The sequence below is a fragment of the Podarcis raffonei genome, chromosome 10 (genome assembly GCF_027172205.1).
Source record: "Podarcis raffonei isolate rPodRaf1 chromosome 10, rPodRaf1.pri, whole genome shotgun sequence".
In the NCBI taxonomy this organism is placed as follows: Eukaryota; Metazoa; Chordata; class Lepidosauria; order Squamata; family Lacertidae; genus Podarcis; species Podarcis raffonei.
Genome location: NC_070611.1, coordinates 55,518,403 through 55,539,962, shown reverse-complemented (window position 1 = coordinate 55,539,962; position 21,560 = coordinate 55,518,403). Strand labels below are relative to the sequence as shown.

The following is a 21,560-nucleotide window of genomic DNA, read 5'->3' as shown; positions in this document are numbered from 1 at the left end:
GGGTTGTCCAGTGTTCAGTGTAAATACAGGGTGAGTCTTTTAAAAGAGGCCCCACGGAACTTGTGTACTCTGTATCCACAGGTCATCTTTTAAAAGACTCACCCTGTATAAGGAAGGAAGAACAGCAAGGAACTTGAAGCTGCCCATTAGCAGTTAGCTTCTGAACAGCAGATTTAGCAAGTACCCCAAGAACCTGGTCACAGTCGTTGCCTACAGCAATGATTAATGAATGTGCAGCAATACATATGTTAGCACATTTTCTGCATATAAGTTATATACGTTTTATGCAAATCTGGATAATATTGGGCTGAGTTCAAACTGAGCAAACTTAATACATAGCAACTTGGCTCCTCTCATTTTACAGGGCTGAACTGTGTGGCTGTGGGTGGTTGAGAAGACCCAGTCTACTGAGATTCCCTGGGAGAGTTCAAAGAAAGAAAGAAAAAAGATCTTCCTCCTTTTCAGCCCACTAGAGAAGCTCTCTCATAGATTTGATAATTCAGCCAAGATACTCATAAGCCAAGATACTTCACAAGAGGCAGTTTCAGGTGCTCTCAGCCTCCAAACTCCTGTTAACAAGTCTCTGCAAATGATCAAGATGAGTGGTTCTCTCCCTGTGACTGTTTACCTGTCTTTGGGAGCTGACGTTTGTGGGTTCTATTTTTAAAAAAACAAGCATCTTTGTTTAAATGTGGGCTGCTTCATCTTTGGGTTTTTGGAACCCTGGTGGAAAGACACTTGTCAGGAAACAGCAGCACCTGCTGGCAGAAGGTGGCACTACAGGCCACAGCATGAGCAACAAGCGGTCGACACAAGCTGCAAAAAAGAGGGACACCTAGGGGTGGAATTAGGACCAGAGACATGGCAACATGTGATGTGTTGCCCATTCAGTTGCTTCCCTTCCATGGAAAAGCCTTTCAAGTTACATCAGTCCAGATGGACTCTATCAGGCACCAATGAGCAGCCACAGAAGGGGATCTCCAGGAAGCAACAGTCACCAGAAAAAAAACCTCGCAGGACACCGCCTGAAGGCCCACAATAAAGCAAACATGCCACAGCATTGTTGGTCAAGGTCTGGTCACTGTCTAGATGGGGGACCATCTAGCCAAGGCAGGGGACTCTGCCTTGAGTTCCAAGGAAGAAAGATGAGCCATAAATGCAATTAATGAATTAAGAATTGATGCTTCAGCTGAGATTCCTGCATTGCAGGCTCCCCAGAACGATGTCTTCTAAAAGTTAGATAGTTGTTTATCTCCTTGACATCTGATGGGAGGGTGTTCCACAGGGCAGGTGCCACTGCCGAGAAGGCCCTCTGCCTGGTTCCCTGTAACTTCTCTTCTCGTAGGGATGGAACCACCAGAAGGCCCTCAGAGTTGGACCTCAGTGTCCGGGCTGAACGATGGGGGTGGAGACGCTGACTCACCTTCCACTCTCTGTACACACCTGGAAGGAGGTGCTTGCATGGACACCCCTTTCAGGCATCAATGAAAGCATCAAACGGAAAGGTTGCAGCCCATCACTGTCCCCACCCTGTGTTTATTGCCTTTGTCAGTGGAATATCTAGAAGGGCTATCCTATACTGGTGGTTTTAAAAAACCTCATGAGCAGAGCCCCATTAACACTCTGTATCCAAGGAAATTTTTTAAAAATTGTATTTTAGGTAGTACTTATTAATTTAACAATAGTGATACCTTTTTTGCTTTGTGGCATCATAACTATTTTCCAGTGTTTGTGAGACACTAATAGATCTGAAACTACCATTTGCTGACTTTCTGGAACACATTTCTTACAGCAAACAGACCAGATGATTAAAGTGGATGCTCAGGTTGCGAACGTGATCTGTGTGGGATGCACATTTGCAACCCGCAGTGTTCGCCACCTGCAGCGGCGCGTCTGCGTACGCATGGGTTGCAATTCGGAACTTCTGCACATGCACAAAGCACATGTGCAACCGCCAAAACCCGGAAAAAACCTGTTCCGGTATTTCCGGGTTTCGGCAGGTTCGTAATCTGAAAAAACGCAACCTGAAGCGTCTGTAACCCAAGGTATGACTGTATATGGTATAGAAGCATTCAACACATTCTCTTAATTACTATATTTCAACTTTAAAACAAAAGCAAAAGCAAAGCAAAACTTTACTGCCACCACATCTGTATAAAACCACCTTGTGTTGCATAATATACCAGTAATTGCCATTCTACTGTTTGCAGTATTGGCAATAATATAAAATTCTGCACCACTGCGGTGCTGCTCTAAATCTATTGGCATGCAGACTATAAATTGAGCACCAATGTTAATTGCAAGGAAACGATGTTTCATTTATCTAACTTTTAATTTTATTTATTGGATTGGTATAACACCCTTCTCCCAAAGATCACGGGGCAGTTCACAACACAAAAATACAAAATGAGAACACAAAATACATGATAAAAAGAAGAACAAAAACAAACCAATGACCCCTCTCCCACAAACACTTTAAAAGGACACAGAATGTTAATCAGTCAAAGCCAAAGGTCTGGTTAAACAGAAACACTTTTGCCTGGCAGCTAAAAATAAATAATGAAGGCACCAGGTCAGCCTCCCTGGGGAGAGCGTTCCACAGATAGGGAGCCACTGAAGGAAAGGCTCATTCTTGTGCTTATGCCCTCTGGACCACTCATGGAGGAGGCACATGGAGAAGGGCCTTAGGTGATGGTTGCAGGGTCCAGGTGGGTTCTTATGGAAAGAGGTTGTGCTTAAGGTATTGTGGTCCTGAGCCATTTCAGTCTTTATAGATCAAAACTAGCACTTTGAATTGGGCCTGGAAACTAATTGGCAGCCAGTGCAGTTGAGCAAAGATCAGTGTAAAATTCTCAAACCATCTTCCCCCGGTGAGCGAATTTCCCAAACCGTCTTCAGAGGTCTTCTTATCCTCTCTATCTAGAGCAAATGTTTTGCATGCAGAAGATCCCAGATTCCCTCTCCAGCATTGCCAGGTACGGCTGGGGATGTCACTGGTCAGAAACCCCAGAGAGTTAGTCAGTATAATCAGTGTAAACGATACTGAGTTAGATGGATCGATAGTCCAACTCGGTAGAAGACAGCTTCCTATGTTTTTTTTGGTGGCTCACATGTCAACACTGAACAGGAATCAATGATCTTCACACAGCACATAGTCCAACAATCGCTCCCATGGGATGTAATGACGGACACCAACTTGAATGGCCTTAAAGGAGGATTAGGCAAATTAATTGAAGATATAGCTATCAATGGCTACTAGCCACAATATCTATGCCATATCTTTTCTATCAGAGATAGCACGCCTCTTAAAGCCAGCTGCTGGAAGTTGCAATGTTGTACTCATGTCCCACTTGTGGGCTTCCTACAGGCATCTGGTTGACCACTGCAAGAACAGGATGCTGGACTAGTTGGACCATTTGCCCAATCCAGCAGGATGTGTATAGAATCATAGAATTGTAGAGTTGGAACGGACCACAAGGGTCATCCAGTCCAACCCCCTGCTATGCAGGAATCTTTTGCCCAAGGTAGGGCTTGAACCCACAACCCAATCTCATGCTCTACCAACTGAACTATGTTCCCTCAATGTACAGCTAAGGAACAGTGGTGGGTATTTTCTAGCTTCTACTCTTGGTTTGCATGGAGTCATGATGATTTCTTCCCCCACTCTTCCTCAAATCTTCTGCAGTACAGAGACAAAACGTCAGCATGAAGTCTTCCCTGAAGGTAAAATGTTTGAGACACACAGCTTTAAAGGGCTCCTGCCTCCTTTGTTTTCTATCCTGCATCCATCTCATTATCCAGAGCAAGTAAACCAAAAGAAAACTGCGATATTTGATTAGGCTCTCCTGTTTTTCAGGTGGCAGCAGGAACTCTGAACCAGTAAACAAGCATCCATGCAGCGCACCTTTTGTGATGGGCACACAATTCCTTGTCTTAGACACAGTGGTACATTTCACAGCTTCAGTTCCTGCTATCAGTTCCCCTGTGCACACAGCACTTGTTACAGCTGCAGAGTTCATTAAAAGACCCAATTAATTAGAACTTCTCCTTTTTAAAAAACAACCTTATTTATCTGGGATTGACACAGGTATGCCTGTGGTTGAGCATGCAGATCTCTGTGTTCTGGGGCTTACATGGTAAATTATTCCTTCACATTTTTCACTTTTCTGAAGCTGTCCAAAATCCTGATCATCTTCACCAGCAGCAGCATCATAAACATCATTACAGTAATAAGTGTCTAACAATACCTGGGCATTGTATATTACAGTTAAACGGCAAACAGAAACGTGTTCCTGGCTGCAGAGTCAAAGTCGAAAATCAACCACTAGGAAGGGTAAGGAAGTAGACATGGTTTAGGAAGAAGGAATCAAATGAAAGGAAAAGTAGAGGTGGAGGGGAGGATTCCAAACCATAAACTAGAACTGCTTCAGTGTTTATAGAAGTTTCAGGGCAGAATAAATAGGTTTTTAATTTAAAAGACAAGAAGGGGAAGGACAGATAATGCCCTTCTTATTATAAGATCATCCTAAATATAGCTCAAGTGTAAACCAAGCACACAGATTTATCTTATCAGAACATTTGTCATTTGGGGACCTACAAAACAAAAAGAATCTTTCTACAACTTTTTTCAACAGCTTGCCTTTCTTCTTAGACCTTGACAAAATGGCTTAGTTTTATCTTTAAGGCAACACTCCCTATCCTTCACAGCCAAAGGAGGTGTTCCCTTTCTTAACATATTTATGTATTATATACCTCTTGATTGTAACAAAACCTCTAAGCGTTTTATGGTGGCAAACCTTACTTTCAGTCAATTGTCTATAAATCCTAGATCTCCTTTATCAGTAGTTTCTTTCAGACAATATAAGATGCATTGACAAGATCTATTCTAAAGGAATGCCATAGGCAGTCATTTCATTGGTAGTCTTTAGTTCAACCTGGCTAGAGGGTGATGCAATAATGGGAGCTGCAGCAAGAGATGCTGAAGGATTCTGTCAACAACAGAAATGGCAGAGGAAGATGCCAATGTAAAGAGAGGGCTTGATTCCATCTTTTGGTTCCATCCTTCCTCTTTCAGACTGATGCTTACCAATACATCTGATTGAGGTTTCATGCTTTGTGGGTGGTAGTTAATGAAACCATGCAAGGGTAAGGTAAAGGGACCCCTGACCATTAGGTCCAGTTGTGGCCGACTCTGGGGTTGCGGCGCTCATCTCACTTTACTGGCCGAGGGAGCCAGCGTACAGCTTCCAGGGCATGTGGCCAGCATGACTAAGCCGCTTCTGGTGAACCAGAGCAGCACATGGAAATGCCATTTACTTTCCTGCCAGAGCAGTACCTATTTATCTACTTGCACTTTGATGTGCTTTCAAACTGCTAGGTTGGCAGGAGCAGGGACCGAGCAACAGGAGCTCACCCCGTCGCGGGGCTTTGAACCGCTGACCTCCTGATCGGCAAGTCCTAGGCTCTGTGGTTTAACCCACAGCGCCACCCGCGTCCCTCCATGCAAGGGTACCATGAAGTTATCAGCCAATTTTTGCAAGTGTGGGGTGTAGGAAAAAATAGGGGAAATTAAGCAAGTAATAACATCTGACACAAATAGCTCCAGTTCTGCCAGTTGAATATGAGGCATTGTCCCTGGAGAACACAGTGCAGGACTGTCTGTCTGTTCCACTGGGGAATCGTTGGCCTGGACTGATCAGAAAAGTCTTCTCTTGAAGATTACTCTTTCCTGGAGGTGTGTTTTAGCTTGGAGGGAGCCATCTTTGAATGGTAATTATATTCCCTCTTGTGGCTGAAGCCTTGTGGATGTTTGTTTTGAATGGTTGCATGATGGCTTTGTGGGCATGTTCATTGCTTTGCACTCAGTAAAACTGCATTGTCCATTTCCCTTTCGTGGTCTGAGTTTTTTGTTCCTGCTTACACAGTCTGCGAAACTCTAGTCAGCTCTCAAACAGGCCTGTGCCCCTGCTTACCTGTCCTTTTAACTAGAGATGCTGAAGACTGAATCTAGGGCTAGCTGTACTGCAAGCCACTCAGCTATGGCCCTTCCCTGCCAAGGCAAGAGTTCAAAGAGACCGAGAGCAATGTTGGAATGATGGGAAAGGCTCTACATCAATGATTTGCAAATGTGTGTTACCTTGAGGTTTGGGTTTGGTAAGCTTCCCACAGGGCTTTGAGATGGTGACCGTCTTCTGGCAGTCTGCATTGTGTAGGGCTCGCTTGAGGTTCCCAGTTCGAGTCTTCAAGGCAGTGTTTAGGTCACACTCTCCCCATGCCTGGAACTGGTATTTACACTCCGCTACACAAAAAATATAAGTGAGCACATAATATTTTATTATCAGCCGTTGAAAGGTAAGAACAAAATATGGCTACTTGAACATCCTTGTATATAGGGTAGCTTCCTTCCCCAACAGGGCAAAAATGGTATTGCTTTTTTGTTCCAATTACTTTTGCTAATATTTATGTTAGGTCATCTAGGACCAACCTCTTTTATACCAGGGATGGGGAGCCTTTAGCCTTCCAGATGTTGCTGGACTGTAGGGCCACACTCTGAGGCCACATTTACACCATGCATTTAAACACCTAGGATACCACTTTAAACAGTCATGGCTTCCCCCCTAAAGAATTCTGGGAGCTGTAGTTCATTAAGGGTTCTGAGAGTTGTTAGGGAAACTATATTCGCCTCATGAGAGCTACAATTCCGAAAGGAGCTTAGTAATCAATCCCTCTTCCCTGGGGACTTTGATTTTTGAAGCCAAAATCTGCATTACAGAATTTGGAGAAGTGCAAAATCCAAAGGGTAACTGTGTTTTACTCTGCACATTAGTCTGGGTAGCTGCAGAACTTCTCAAGTCACACTTGCACACAAATGCAAAAAGTGAATTCCTCATGCCCAGAATTTTTCAACATGATCATGAAACCAAATGAATTATCTCTCTGCCCACCTGTCTGCCTTTACTTATGTTTTACTACAGAAAATTGCCTTGTGGGATATTGCATTTTCACTAGGTTTTCCTTTCACCCTGCATCAGAAAAATAAATGCTCCACAAATCTTAATCCTGATGGAAGAGAAATGCCTAATTTAGTAGGAATGATATGCTCAAATCTCCAGCAAATGAAGGCAACAGAATGTTGCTCCTAATTACTTTTCACCATTGCTTTATCATTTAACTGTCTCATCAAACTGACTTCCTGTTGCTCAAAATTTCCTGTTCTCCCAAAGACTTTGATGAGCTAATTAACCTACTCAGTCTGACATGGCTATCTTAAAAAAATAAAATCACACTGATTCTTTTTTGAACTTTTGGAGAAATGAATGGAGCTTGAAAACTCACTTTTGTCCTATGACGCCTCCACAGCTTCCTTTTTCTGATACTGTATGTCATCCCATGGTGGCCCACGGCACTTCCTCAAAATTCCAAAGGCGCCCTCCGGCTCAGAAATATTGGCAATGCCTAATCTAACAAATGGTTCAAGGTATGTACTCATACTTAGCATAATGGTTAATCTCAGCCCTGTGAACATTACCTCCAAATTGCTTCTTCCAGTTGCAGGGGATCTTACACCTTTGCGTCTTCATTGTTTGCTTACAATCAACTCCAGTCCGGGTGCCCTCACGGGTCCCTAGACCACAGTCTCCGCTAGTAGGGACACAAACGCTCCATTGCCATTCTCCACAGTCAGATTTTTTCACCTTCTTCTCTGGAAAGAACACAAGGAACACAACTCAGAAGAAAATAAAGGTCAGGGTGCACCTAAAGTAACTCATGTGGACTGACTGCTTGGGGCGGGAGGTCACTGCAGTGGTGTAGCATGGGTTGCCAGCAACCATGACTGCGCCAGGTGGAGGGGGAGGAAATGGATGGAGTGCACATAGGCATTCAACTGCCTAACAGCATTTGCATCACCCAGCAATCACAGCAGCAGAGATAAGAAAAGAAGAGTTGTTCCATTGTCTGGAGAGGTCACTTCCTGGTTTGCATGGAGAAGTTGTTTCAACAGAGCCTAGCGACAGAAGCACGCAGCTGTATTGAGGCAACATTGAGTGTCAAAATTTTGTACCCCTAACAATTTTGTGCCTGGGGCAGCCGCCTCTGTGCTATGCCACTGGGTAACTGCATCCTTGCTGTACTCTACTTAATACAAACCTTGAGGCAAGTCTGAGATTCCCCTGCTTAACCACTTATATATGATCAAACTGTATAAGATCAGAGCTAGTTCTTTGCTAAAATTAACTGATCTTGGGGTTCAGCAACCCTTTCTTTCTCAAAAGTTTTCCCCTCCCTCATGTAGCGATGCAGCCATTCCAAGACCTTCCTGAGTCAGACAGTTTTGAAGATATGATGCTATATTTCTTCCTTGCTGTAAGCCAACGACTCCAGGGATGTCAGATTCTGCTGCATTCAATTCCTCCATTGCCATTTACAATGAAACACAGTATCAGCAACTTGTCACTTCAGCAAGTCCCCAGTCACTTTGTCAAAAAAAAAAAGTTAATGGTTTCTTTGTATTTCATAACAAAGCACAAAGTACTTGACATTCTCACATCAGTTGAATCTGTCCCCTGGGAGAAGAGAGAGTTGAGGAGCCTGCCCAATAAAACCCTAATATTTGCCATAAGGCTTTGAATGAGGCACAAGGCAAATTTTGAATGAGGCATAGGACCTGAAAAGCCTGAGTAGTTTTCCTATCCTTCAAATGAATCCTGAGAACCAAACAAGACATTTTCATCCCATAGCATAAGTAATATGACCAAATGATGACCACTACCATGAATAGAGACATGTGACTCAATTTGCAGTGGGCTCAACCAAAGTTACTTAATTTGGGCTCATTTCAATCTAGGCATGAATTAAGGTGGCCTCCATTCTGAGCTAATGAGAAATCACTCTCCTGATGATGTCATCAGAGGGTGACCACTCCTTGAGGTCTCCCGAATCCCATTTCCTATGAGCCCCACACTTAAAATGAAGCAAAGCCCTGGTGGTAGCAAGGCCTCACAATGGCAATGCCTCACTATCAGAACTTTGGTATCCAAGTAAGATCTACAGGATGCATGGGAAACTGCATGCCCTATGGATCCTTGTGCCTGGGTTGCTGTGATGGCGCTCCTGAAAGTGTCATGCAAACCCTATGGAGTACCAACAAATATTCATGAGAATTTTATTTATATATAAAAGAAAATTGCAAATGGTTGCAGAAATAGTTCTCAGTAGTGGCGCCCTCCCTGTGAAACACCCTTCCTTCTGATGTCAAGGAGATGAAGAACTATAGAACTTTTAGAAGACATCTGAAGGCAGTTCTGTATCAGGAGGTTTTTAATGCTTGATTTTTTGATGATGTTTTTAGATATGTTGTAAGCCGCCCAGAGTGACTGAGGAAACCCAGCCAGATGGGTGGGGTATTATTATTATTATTATTATTAAGAACTTAATTTAAGATTGGGAAAATGAGAAACTTGGAAGAATGAAATGGACAGATTTGTCCATATTTTCTTCATACATAGGAGTGGGGTGGCAGTCCAGCACTCTGGCCCTAGACCACAAAGCCACTTCCGACCTCAGGAGGAGGTGGTGTTGCGGGCTCATGCCCCCAACACTCGCGCGGAGGCTGGCTCAGGGGGTGTGGCTTGCCGCATTTAAGGCAAGCGTGGTAGAGGAGCGTCCTCTTTGCCGCCAATCAGTGATGGGCCTACAAAGTGTTTTAGGTGACTGATATGCATAGCTATCAACTTTTCCCTTTTTTAAAGGGAAATTCCCTTATTCTGAATAGGATTCCTCACAAAAAAAGGGAAAAGTTGACAGCTATGCTGATATGCCCCACCCCCCAAAAAAGTGGTGGTGTTAATGACAATGGGCAGGATTCACCTGAGTGAAATCAGAGGAAGCCTGCACACAGAATTCTGCAGTAGGACATTCTTCCCCTCATGCCCCCTAAAACTTGCTGGGGGGGTGGAAACAGGAGAACCCCAGAACAGGATGTGGAAGCATATCTTTCCATCTGGCAAGCTGAAATGCTTGTGATGATGGAACGACCAACATAGCAAGATGTTGAATTCTTCTTCCCAACATTTCCCCAACTAGTCAAGGTAGGGGGAAAGGGAGGGGGGAGAAAACACTTTGTATACCAACACATGTATAAAACAGACAAGGAAAGTGAAAACTTCCCCACTTTTCGAAATTACTCGTAATAAGCAATAGCATCCTTACCTGGCTTTTCTTTTTTCCCTGCCTCGGTAGTGCTCACGGCTGCTAGCAGGAAAATAAACGCGAAGAGGACAGCTGTAAACACACGACTCTGTTCTTGCCGTTTCTGCATTCTGGGAATTAAGAGGCGGGTAATATATCAGAAGGCAATACATGGTATATACAGACAATATATAAGTAAGATGCTCCAGAGCGACTAAATAAACCACTGTTTGTACTCATAGTGTACTGCTAATGGAATAAAGCACATCCACGTGCAAGGAGATCAAGGATCTTATTAGGAAGCTAGAAGATGAGCTCCAAGAAATGTCCCCCAAATTTGATACAAAGTCGAAGGTTCTTCTAGCAACCTGGGAGGCCTTGTGGTGGCGGCCTCAGTAGCAGCCTAGCAGGCTTGCACCAGTGGCAGCAGTGGTAGGAGGTGGAGACAGAAGCACAACATTGTGGGCAGGAGGCTAAGCATGGAGCCCAATGCTGTGCAGCTTCAATGGCCACAGCTCCTCCTCTCTCATGCTCAGGAGAAGTTTGTCACTGATGCTGTGCCACTCTCAGCTCCACCCTCAGCCCCCTCAATATTGGGGGTGCTGAGCCCCCCAATAAAATTTATTGAGAGGGCTGAAGACACACCTCAGCCCCTAGGAGTTGGCACCTGTGCCTTTCGTAATTCCGGGACTGTCCCTGGAAAATAGGGACACTTGGAGGGTATGTGGTTTTCTCATTATAGGTAAAGGTAAAGGGACCCATGACCATTAGGTCCAGTTGTGGCCAACTCTGGGGTTGCTGCGCTCATCTTGCTTTACTGGCTGAGGGAGCCGGCATACAGTTTCCAGGTCATGTGGCCAGCATGACTAAGCCACTTCTGGAGAATCAGAGCAGCGCACGGAAACACCATTTACCTTCCCGCCAGAGCAGTACCTATTTATCTACTTGCACTTTGACGTGCTTTTGAACTGCTAGGTTGGCAGGAGCAGGGACTGAGCAACAGGAGCTCACCCAGTCGCAGGGATTCAAACCACCAACCTTCTGATCAGCAAGTCCTAGGCTCTGTGGTTTAACTCACAGTGCCACCCACGTCACTTTTTCTCATTATGGATTGGCATAAATGGCTACAAATTGATTTGGGTCCACTCAAGCCTCTCTGTAGCGATCTGTCACTACCTCAGCCCAATCCAGATTCAGCACAAATGGTTAAAATAAACAGTTCAGTTCAGTTTGGGATTCAGACAAATTGGTTGTACAGCCCTACTGAAGAATGGTGAAACACTGTGAATATTAAGGTTGTTGTCTTTGTTGTTGCTGTTGTTGTTATTGTATGTGTATTAAGGAGAGAAAAAGAATGATTACTTTGGCTGCATCAAATATGCTGATTTTGCCAAGAATATAAGAATTGACAAAAAATTGGCCCTGCCTGACTTATGGCATACTCCCGCCCCCCTTAACTTTATAGAAGCTTCAGAACAATAAGAAGAGGTTCACAACAACTGCCCCCCAAATCAATAGAAGTGGGATCCATTTTTTCAGCATTTATGGACACTGTTATTATGAACAAGCTAAGTAGTTTATACTGAGTCCTAAGCAAAACAGTTTTTTAAAAAGCTTTTAAACACAATGATAATGTATCAATAATAAACAGCAATCTATAATACCAGCAAAACCCCCAAAGCAATAATCTAAGAGCAAAGTATAAGGTGATTCTAGATCATGGTCCTGTGTATGTAGCATGAAAAGCCTATTTGCAAATAGGGCAGGGGGGACTGAATTTCTTAAAAAGAAGGTGCTTTTGATTTTAAAATGTGTCTGTTTTGCATTCTGTTCCGCCTAAAAGCATTAACCTATGAGAAGCTCAAAGGCATTTTTAGCTGTTTGTGTTGAAACAGCCGCATGCTATTCAGTTATCAGCTTTTATGCTAACCTTGGCATCTGGATTCCACAGCATTTCTGCTGCTGCAGTTCCCCCTTCTCCGATTTTTGCTGTGGTGAATGTGGGCAGACCACATTATCAGGTTGCAATGCAAAATCCACATTTCTGGTAATAACTCGCACTGAACTCAATAGGACTTTTCTCTGAGTAGACGTGTGCTGCTTGGGCATGATGGGACTTGTAGTCTTAAACATTTAGAGGGCACCAGCTTGGTCAGCTAGTGTAGAGTTAGGGGGAAGGTTATGATATAAACTTCTTCATTCTTTTCTCTAATGCTGCTTTGCCACTGATAGTGCCCACTTCTCCAATACGCCTTTAATTCCACTGGTCAAAAGATAAGCTCAGCCTTTCCCAATTCGCTGCTGCCTTTGTGCTATTGGGTGCCCAGTTCCCACATACCCAGCAGCCAAAGGAAGCAATGGTCAGGGATAAGTCCAACAATATCCAGAGGGCACCAGGTTGAGGAAGGCTTGAGAGTGCTTAGCACTCCCCAACGGATTTCTATAGAAGCTATATAAAGAAAATGGTGGCAGGAAAAGAGAAACGTTCAGCCTATCAAGAGTTATTAGAGTTGCATCAAGGAGATGATAAGAATAAATAAATTAATGGAACAATTAGTAATGGGAGGTCACAAGTTTCAGTGGTTTTCTTATTTACAGCTAGTAGAGAGATTTAAGCTTGGTTAAAAGATGGGGCATGGAACAAAGTAACATGGATTTTGAGATGCAATTGTGTAATGATGATGAACACGTTATATCAAAACTGTATAAACACTGGCTGAAATTTGAAATGGAAGATGAACAAGTTAAATAATACATGATTAAACGGGCACGTCTTTTTCATAAGTCTATAGATACTGTATGGGACGCGGGTGGCGCTGTAGGTTAAACCACAGAGCCTAGGGCTTGCCGATCAGAAGGTCGGCGGTTCGAATCCCCACGACGGGGTGAGCTCCCGTTGCTCAGTCCCTGCTCCTGCCAACCTAGCAGTTCGAAAGCACGTCAAAGTGCAAGTAGATAAATAGGTACCGCTCCGGTGGGAAGGTAAACAGTGTTTCCGTGTGCTGCTCTGGTTCACCAGAAGCGGCTTAGTTATGCTGGCCACATGACCTGGAAGCTGTACGCCAGCTCCCTCAGCTACTAAAGTGAGATGAGCACCGCAACCCCAGAGTCATCCACAACTGGACCTAACGGTCAGGGGTCCCTTTACTTTTACCTTTATAGATACTGTAGCTGACAGACAGAGAATCAGAAATCTTTTTCTTTTCAAAGAAAAAAGAGGGAAAAAATGCAAGTGTTTGGGTAAACACTTACAATTAACAAAAGAATAAGTATAAAAACTATAAAGATGAGGATAGAAGGATAAGAGACAATAACAATTAATATAGAGATACCATATGAAGATATCTAAAAGCAAACAGGGGAAGTTAATATGGGGGGTGGGACCAGAAGAGGAAGTTGAGGGAAGTCAGGAGGGAGGGGGGAAATTGGGGAAATGTATATTGTTGAGTTTGATGATCTGATATGTTGCAAGATGATAAAAATGTAAGACCTAATAAAAAATTATTTATGTTAACTTTAGTACATTGTTTTTTTCTTCCCTTTTAAAGCTTTAATAATAATAAAATCTTTCATTTAAAAGAGAGAGCACTCCCTTAATACTCTGCCATTCAGGGGGGGCCCTGATGCACCCACAGAAAAGAGGAAATCCATCATCAAAAGAAAGAACAAAAGACAGCAGAGATTTGAATACAATTTACATATACTAATGTATATGTATGGATTCAAATTTAGAAATCGCACCAAGAAACAGTCCTCTACCCCAAGAATGCATAACCTGCAGTTCTCCAGATGTTGCTGTACTACAACTCCCATCATCCCTTTCCATTGGCCTTGCCTGCTGGGACTGATGGGCAGAGGACTCTGACAACATCTGGAGAGCCACAGGTGCCCCATCTCTTCTCTACCCACCCTCCAACTGCCCACCCTATGGAGATGGGGGCAACTGGAGGACAGTGCATTCCCTTATAAATTTTATGCAGACTGATATGGGGGAACTGACTTTCACCACTCTGATTTCAGCACAAGACAAAAGCAGTGCATAAACGAGCCTCCAGTCTTCAAAAGCAAAGGCTTTAAGTTCATATTGAAAAGAAAGTAAAAGGACTCTGTCTCTAATCCGACAAGGGAAGAAGCAATTCTCACCATGAAATGTGTTTGAAAATGTCATTTGGCACTTTTAAGTGTCTCCTGCTGGTTGCCTTCTCGCTGAAAAGTCACATAATTGCTATTGATGTGCACTACTGTGAAGGGAAGCCCAGTATCGGGGAGAATAAAGTGCTAACTTCTTCGGCGTTAGAGGACATATTTTAATACATAAAGATGTTGATTGCAATACAGTTAATTGTATGGCCATGAGATGATGATGTAACAGCATCCCTGAAAAGCCCCGTTATGACACTATAGTAATCTGTGAAGAAGAATCCGTTATGAACACTCCACTCCCCAAGCATCATTGGACAAATCTTGCATGAGGGGTCAGCAATGTGGCACTGGTGGGCACAAATGTACCCACTGGTACCTCCTACGTTGCCCATGAAAGGTTTCTGTAAATATTTCCTCAAGAATCCACAATGCTTGAGGGACTGTTTGTTCTTCCTGCTCACTGCTTGTTTGCACTTGCTTTGCCTCTCAGGCACTGAACATGCCCTATCAAACATGCCCAAGTTTCATTAGATGCCAGAATTGGACACCCACTCTTCCATCTGTTCTGAATTCAGGAAAGGTGCAAAAAGTCACCCTCCTCGCAGGATTGGCATTGGCTATCAAGCTGTTTACTGGGCCAAGTTCAAGGTGCTGTTACTTACATATGCAGCCCTATGCGGCAGCTAGACTGGTGACTGGGAGCAGCCACTGAGACCATATGACACCAGTCCTAAAAGACCTACATTGGCTCCCAGTAGGTTTCCGGGCACAATTCAAAGTGTTGGTGCTGACATTTAAAGCCCTAAACGGCCTCGGTCCTGTATACCTGAAGGAGTGTCTCCACCTTTGTCGTTCAGCCCAGACACGGAGGTCCAGCTCCAAGGGCCTTCTGGCAGTTCGCTCCCTGCGAGAAGTGAGGTTGCCTATGTGCCCACTGGGTCAAAAAGACTGATTCCCCCTATATTCCATGCTTTCTAGATTTTGTGGTCCCACCTGGGAAATGGTGAATCACTCTACTTCCAGCCCATAGCATTTTCCCACTTCTTCACCCTTTAGTCCATTCCATACCTTTTGACTCATTTATTTGTGGCATTAAAAGAAAAAGGGTTTGTTTTGTTTTTTTGCAGGAAATCACATTTAAATGCTCATTAAAAATATTTTAAAATGTGTTCTTTCTCAGAACAGGCATTGATATTTTTCTCTCTCAAAATACTTTTTTTCAAGTATACTTTTTCTGCCTCTCCCCTCCAAAAAAAATATGACCTTTGCATTGGAAGGTTTGGGAAATGCAAAGCTAGAAGGCAACTAAGTTCCGATTCACACATTAGTCCAGGGGCTTATGGAGCAAGTCACTTCAGACTGGAATGGACAAAGATCAAAGTCTTTTAGCCCACCCGCACATCAACAATATCCAGATTTTGTCCGCAACAGGGAGAGGCAATTACAGAGTCCAATGATTGCTTCCATTCACTCCGTATATATGCAAGACCTGGGGATGAATGGTGTCAATGGCTCGAGTCTTGAGGAAAGTTCAGCCACCTTCCGATATATCCACATTAGACTGTGAAACCAGGCATGCCTCTTATGATAAATCTCATTTCAAGGTGAGACGATCCCATATTGGACCCTAAGGCATATGTTCCGCTCTTCAATTGTTTGGCAGCGAAAAGGTAGCCTCGCATAGCCCTGAATTTGGGAGCAGTCCTCTGCTGAATTTCCCACAAAGATGGATATTCCCTGCAATGGAGAGAGGCAACATATTCACCCAAACCTCCACTGCATCCAGTCTCGTGATCATTTTGACACACCTGTTCATGGTCATCATTCTTGCAATCTGTTGCTGAAGAATACATTTGCCTCTATGGATAAGGCAAGTGGGTTGCATGTTCCCTGGCATTGAGATGCTCACTCATGTGCATCCCACTGAAAGTCATGTGATGCAGGGGCATGGCACCTGCAACTAGATGCACATTTAAATGCACCACATTACTTCCAGTGGGATAGGCTTTTGAGCGAGTACCTTAATGCCAGGAAGAATTGGCTTGATTACCACAGTGTTTCCTCTTACACTTTGATGCCCACCCGCTTGTGACACATGCAGTTTGATCTCCCTAAGGAGGATTCACCTACCATGGAATTATTATTATTATTATTATTATTATTATTATTATTATTATTATTATTATTATTATTTATACCCTGCCCAACAGATAATAATGATAATAATAAAAAGTGATAGAACATTAAACATTAGAAACTTCCCTAAACAGGGCTGCCTTCAGATGCCTTCTAAAAGTCAGATAGTTGTTTATTTCCTTGACATCTGATGGAAGGGCGTTCCACAGGGCGGGCACCACTACCGAGAAGGCCCTCTGCCTGGTTCCCTGTAGCCTCACTTCTGGCAGGGAGGGAACTGCCAGAAGGCGCTCAGAGCTGGACCTCAGTGTCAGGGCTGAATGATGGGGGTGGAGACACTTCTTCGGGTATACTGGGCCAAGGCTGTTTAGGAAGTTGCAGAAGCCTCCAATCCTGATTTGTAACATTTTGTTGCCAAAGCATTATGGGAATACTGGAGATAGTGAAGCTGCTCAGCCCTGACCTCACTCTTCTCTGAACTATTTCAGAGAGTCCTCCCAAGAATTGTTGCTTTCTCTTTGGGCGAAGCAGGAAGCAGTTCCTATGTCTCTTGATGATCTCTTTCGGAAGGGGAGACGTCTGCTTGTACGGCTTCGCTCATCCTCGCGTGACAAACTTCATTTGCTTAGATAATTCCCTCTTGTGCCCAATTGCTAGAAGTACGGTGGGTAATTAGCAGGTATGAAACAAAAACACAACTAAGCAACACATGAACTGCAAGCTGCCAGTCGTGTTTATCATTTACACAGTGCTAATGATGTAAAAGGAAACTGTAAAGGAAATTCTTTAAAAAGTGGGAGTACTCTTGGCAAAACCTGTTTCTGGGGAATGATGCTCTTGGGGTCGTTTTCATGATCCAGGAACAGCAGCTTTAGCTATTCATCAACGTTTGTTAGGATGTGTTTAAATTTAATTCAAAAGAATAATGCATGGGTTGGTGGGAAAAGCTGCCAGAACCACGATTTGATAGCTCAGGGGTGGATGATCAAGTACAAATACTTTTAATAGAAGGTCTGTTGTGTTCACATGCTGCCAGAGGTTTTAACGTCCAGCCACTACTAATTCCACTTTTTCTCACAACAGGTCATTATGAGGTGATGATTGAGGACAATTAAGTCATTCTGTGCTAGAGTAGTACAGGAAAACAGGTTGTGCTTGTACTTTAAGACCTATAGTCCTGGTGGACACAGCTGTTTCAGGGAATGCATCCTTAAACCAGTAGGCGGAGCTGGAGTTTTCTGAAAAGGGGGTTTATTTGGACCCTCAGAGCCCATTATGGTAGCGTGGCTGTCAAAAGGAGGGCCTGAGTCGATTCTGAGTGCTGCTTCCCATCTCTTCCTCAGCAAGTTGTAAGAATGAAACTTTTGTTGTTGTTGGTATGAGGCCCAGCATAGCTTATCTAGCAGTGGCTAACTTTGCTCTCACAAAACCTCCAACATTTTACAATGAAAACAGGGACGTTCCTATGCAGGAGAAAGGCTGAGGGCAAGATCTGGAAGCTTAAGCAAAAGGTCCAAATGACAAAAGACAAGCTAGGCAGGCCACAGGCTAGGATGGGGATGGCGACTATTTTTCTGCCCAAGGGCCACATTCCTTCATGGACAACCTTCTGAGGACCACATGCTACGAGTGGGTGGAGCCAGAGGCAAAAGGGAGCAGAGCCATTGATGGGAATTTCACCTTCATACAGTAGGCTACTTTCTGCATGCTCACAGTCCTCTTTATCCTACATCCAGATGAGCAAGAGTTTTTAGTGTTCAACAACACAGTCCAGCCAGGCCAGAACACTCAGATGTTGTCTGGGGTGGGGAGCATGGTTAAAATAAAAACATCATTGAATTCCTGCACCTACATACTTTGAGAGCTCAAGTGGTAGGAGAAGAGAGGTGGCATGGGAGTAGTGAAAGGCAGGGAATTCAATCCACATTGAAAGGAGGAGCTACCCAATTCCCATTTTTTGGAAGAATATGAGAAACAAAACATAGTCATCTTCAAAATTCACGCTTATCTGAATTTTGCGATGAAGCTATCCGGCCAAGTAATGTGTACAGAAATGCATATAGTAGGGTTAGGTGTGTGCAAAAATGCATACTTTGGAGAAAATAACATGTGGAAATGCATTATAAAGCAGTAAATTGCTTTGCAAAAATGTGTGTGTTGGGCAAAATTGCATACAAACATAAATATTAGGAGACATTTGCACTAAAATGCTGATGATTTTTCATTTTTTTTAAAAAAAACCAAAAAGCGATATAGAAATGTGAAGAATTGAACTTAAGATTGGAAAAATGAGAAACCGAGAGAAGACAAATTGGTCACATTCAAACATCACCACACGGGAGTGTTGTGGTTGTGGGTTGTCTGTGCACAGAGATGTACACTAAGAAAGATTAATGTGGTGGGGACTTCAAGTCAATAATAGCCTTTCAAAACAAACCATGGCGTGGGGGGACACACATCACACATCTCTTAGAACAGGTGTCCCATTGGGCTCTGGGGTTTTAGTCAATTGATTGGTTAGATTAATTATTATATTGATTCATTTTAGCACAAGGCTTTTGAAGAACCATAAGTGGCAGGAAACACATTGGGAGAGGCATCCCCCACCCCATCTTTTTCCACACATGAAGGAATGTCTTTCTAAGATGTGTCTGACATTTTAGTATCCTCTGAAAGCTAAATGCACCCATAAGTGAGGTTACAGGGAACCAGGCAGAGGGCCTTCTCAGTAGTGGCACCCACCCTGTGGAATGACCTCCAGTCAGATGTCAAGGAGATAAGTAACTATGCAGCCTTTAGAAGACATCTGAAGGCAGCCCTGTATAAGGAAGTTTTTAATGTTTTATTTTTATTATTGTATATACTGGAAGCTGCCTGGAGTGGCTGGGGCAACCTAGTCAGATGGACGGGCTACAAATAATAAAATTATTATCATTATTAGTGGGCCTTAGCAGGACCCTGAAAGCTGCCTGTGGGTTCCGAAGTCCTGAATCCTAGGATTTTTGAAAGAGATCTCTTATTGCTACCTAACTGTTAAGAAGATATGCATTTTCCCCTATTTTCTGTCTGGTTCAACTGAATATATTTAGAGAAGCCTGTGTTGGAAAGGACCCTGAGCCCTGGAGGTTTGGGCAACTGGCACTCTCCCTCTCTAACCATCCTTTCCCCCACCCCATCAAGTAATATAGTTCCTATCTCCAGAAAAGGGCAGCTAGTTCAGTTACAGAAAGGTTTGATGTGTGTGAAATAAAGAATCCCACAAAGGCACATTCTGTTCTTTCATCCCTGCTTGGCCTAATTGGTTCATGCAGCTAATCAAATATTTCATTATCCCGGATAAATATTCTTCTTTTGTTCTGCTCCTGTTTCTGAAATAGATGGATTCACAATGCCAATGCAGGGCTGAACGATTCCGTGTAAGGGCTGAAGCCAATGCTCTTAAATGTGTTTTGGATACATTTCCATTTAAATGTAAAATCAATGTGAAAGAACGACTCCTCGACTAAGCACCAAGTTAAGGTAGAGGGATATAAAAGGGTCGATTACCCCAAAACAAGGAAATGTCTAGTCAGACACATAACACTGGCCCAAGTGTATGGGCTTGAGGAGAGAGCAATCAAATCAGAACCTAAAACGCGTCCTTGTTGTGAATATAGAAACTGTAAGACAGGGCCTTTCTCAGAATAGCTTTATGAGAATTCAAATGTAGAATTGTTTATTAATTGATGAAAGTGTTGTAAATCATGAATAATACACACAAACACCGAGAGAGAGAGAGGTCTCCCTCCATTTTCTCACTATTCTGCTGTTTGCATTCCCTCCCCCATCACTTCATCCTAACATTATGACAGTATGGCAGGGCCAGAGGCATTACTTTTGCTTCAAGCAAACATTTGCCTATAGCATCTTCTTTACACTTGGACCACTGAGATGCCAGGAAGCACTTGGAAGCGATCCCTGCTCTGATTTGTACCACCTTGCACAGAAATTGTTTGAATTCAATCAGAGAGAGAAAGAGAGATGGTCACAGATATAGGGTGGTCGCCAGTGCTAGTCCTACTCAGAGAAGACCCATTAAAATAAATGGACTTGAGTCATGCCTACTATTTTCCATGGATCTACTATGAGTAGGACTAATACTAGGTGCAACTAATAATTCTGAACCTTCTCTCTCCTTGCCCCTAACCTGTTGTTCTACTTGCTGAAGGAGGAAAGTCCATGATTTGGTTGGTGTGCGGGGGGAAAGGCTCTGTTTCTTCAAAAAGTCCTTCTTATCCCTCAAAGTCTCATTGAGGCCATTAGAGAAGGGTTTAGATGAGGAAATGGAGCTCAGCTTCCTCACTTCTCTCCTGCTGCCTTCTTCCTCAAGCTGAGGCTTTTCAGCTAGAAGTGCAGCTTGTAGTTCCTCCACAAAATCCACGGACACTCTCCTCTTCCCCCCTCACACCAAGTGTCCTCTTCCCTCTATTGTTGTTGTTTAGTCATTTAGTCGTGTCCGACTCTTCGTGACCCCATGGACCAGAGGCACTCCTGTCTTGTCTTCTCTCTGTAGGACCTCTTGATTCCATTCTGCCTCCCAGTTTTTCTCATCTACCTCTGAGACTTGTCCAGGGGTGTCCATGTGACATCAGATTTGGGTAGCCGTGATTGGACCACATGCAGGGGGGTCGGCTAAACCAAAGAGTGCAAGCTGAGGGTTAATTTGTTCTAAAAGTTTTAATGCAGTCAGTAGATACAGTGACAGGAGTCACACAGGGATGCTTCCAGAGAGCATGGGTCTATAAGAGCCAACTGGTAGGGGGCAAGGTCCCTTCAGGCCCCCCTAAAAAATTTTTGGAGGACGCCCCCCAAAACAAACTTGATGGGCATTGCGATTCAAATGGTGTGCATGTGCCACATCATGTGATCAATTATTTGGAATGGGGTGTACCTCCCCCCCCCATTTTATTCAAGTTGACATCCCTGCATGGGCCATAATTAGGACAGGGCATGTTGCATGCTTAGCAGTTGCATGGAGTAAAATGAATTTCCTCCAGGCTTGGTTTATTTTGTATAGAAGGGGCAGCAGATTCATTCTGTTAGAAGCCTATCCT

General features: G+C 43.6%; 1 protein-coding gene across 2 annotated transcripts in view; it reads right to left on the bottom strand.

Moving 5' to 3' along the window:
• The window catches only part of PTN (pleiotrophin), a 91,657-nt gene that overhangs the window by 16,463 nt on the left and 53,634 nt on the right, over positions 1–21,560 (bottom strand). For both annotated transcript variants that reach the window (XM_053405175.1, XM_053405176.1), the window contains exons 2-4: positions 10,210–10,319; positions 7,529–7,702; positions 6,137–6,298 (exon numbers count right to left, since the gene is read on the bottom strand). In XM_053405175.1, coding sequence (XP_053261150.1) covers positions 6,137–6,298; positions 7,529–7,702; positions 10,210–10,318 — 445 coding nt within the window. In that variant the 5' untranslated portion in view covers position 10,319. The remainder of the gene's footprint in view (positions 1–6,136; positions 6,299–7,528; positions 7,703–10,209; positions 10,320–21,560) is intronic.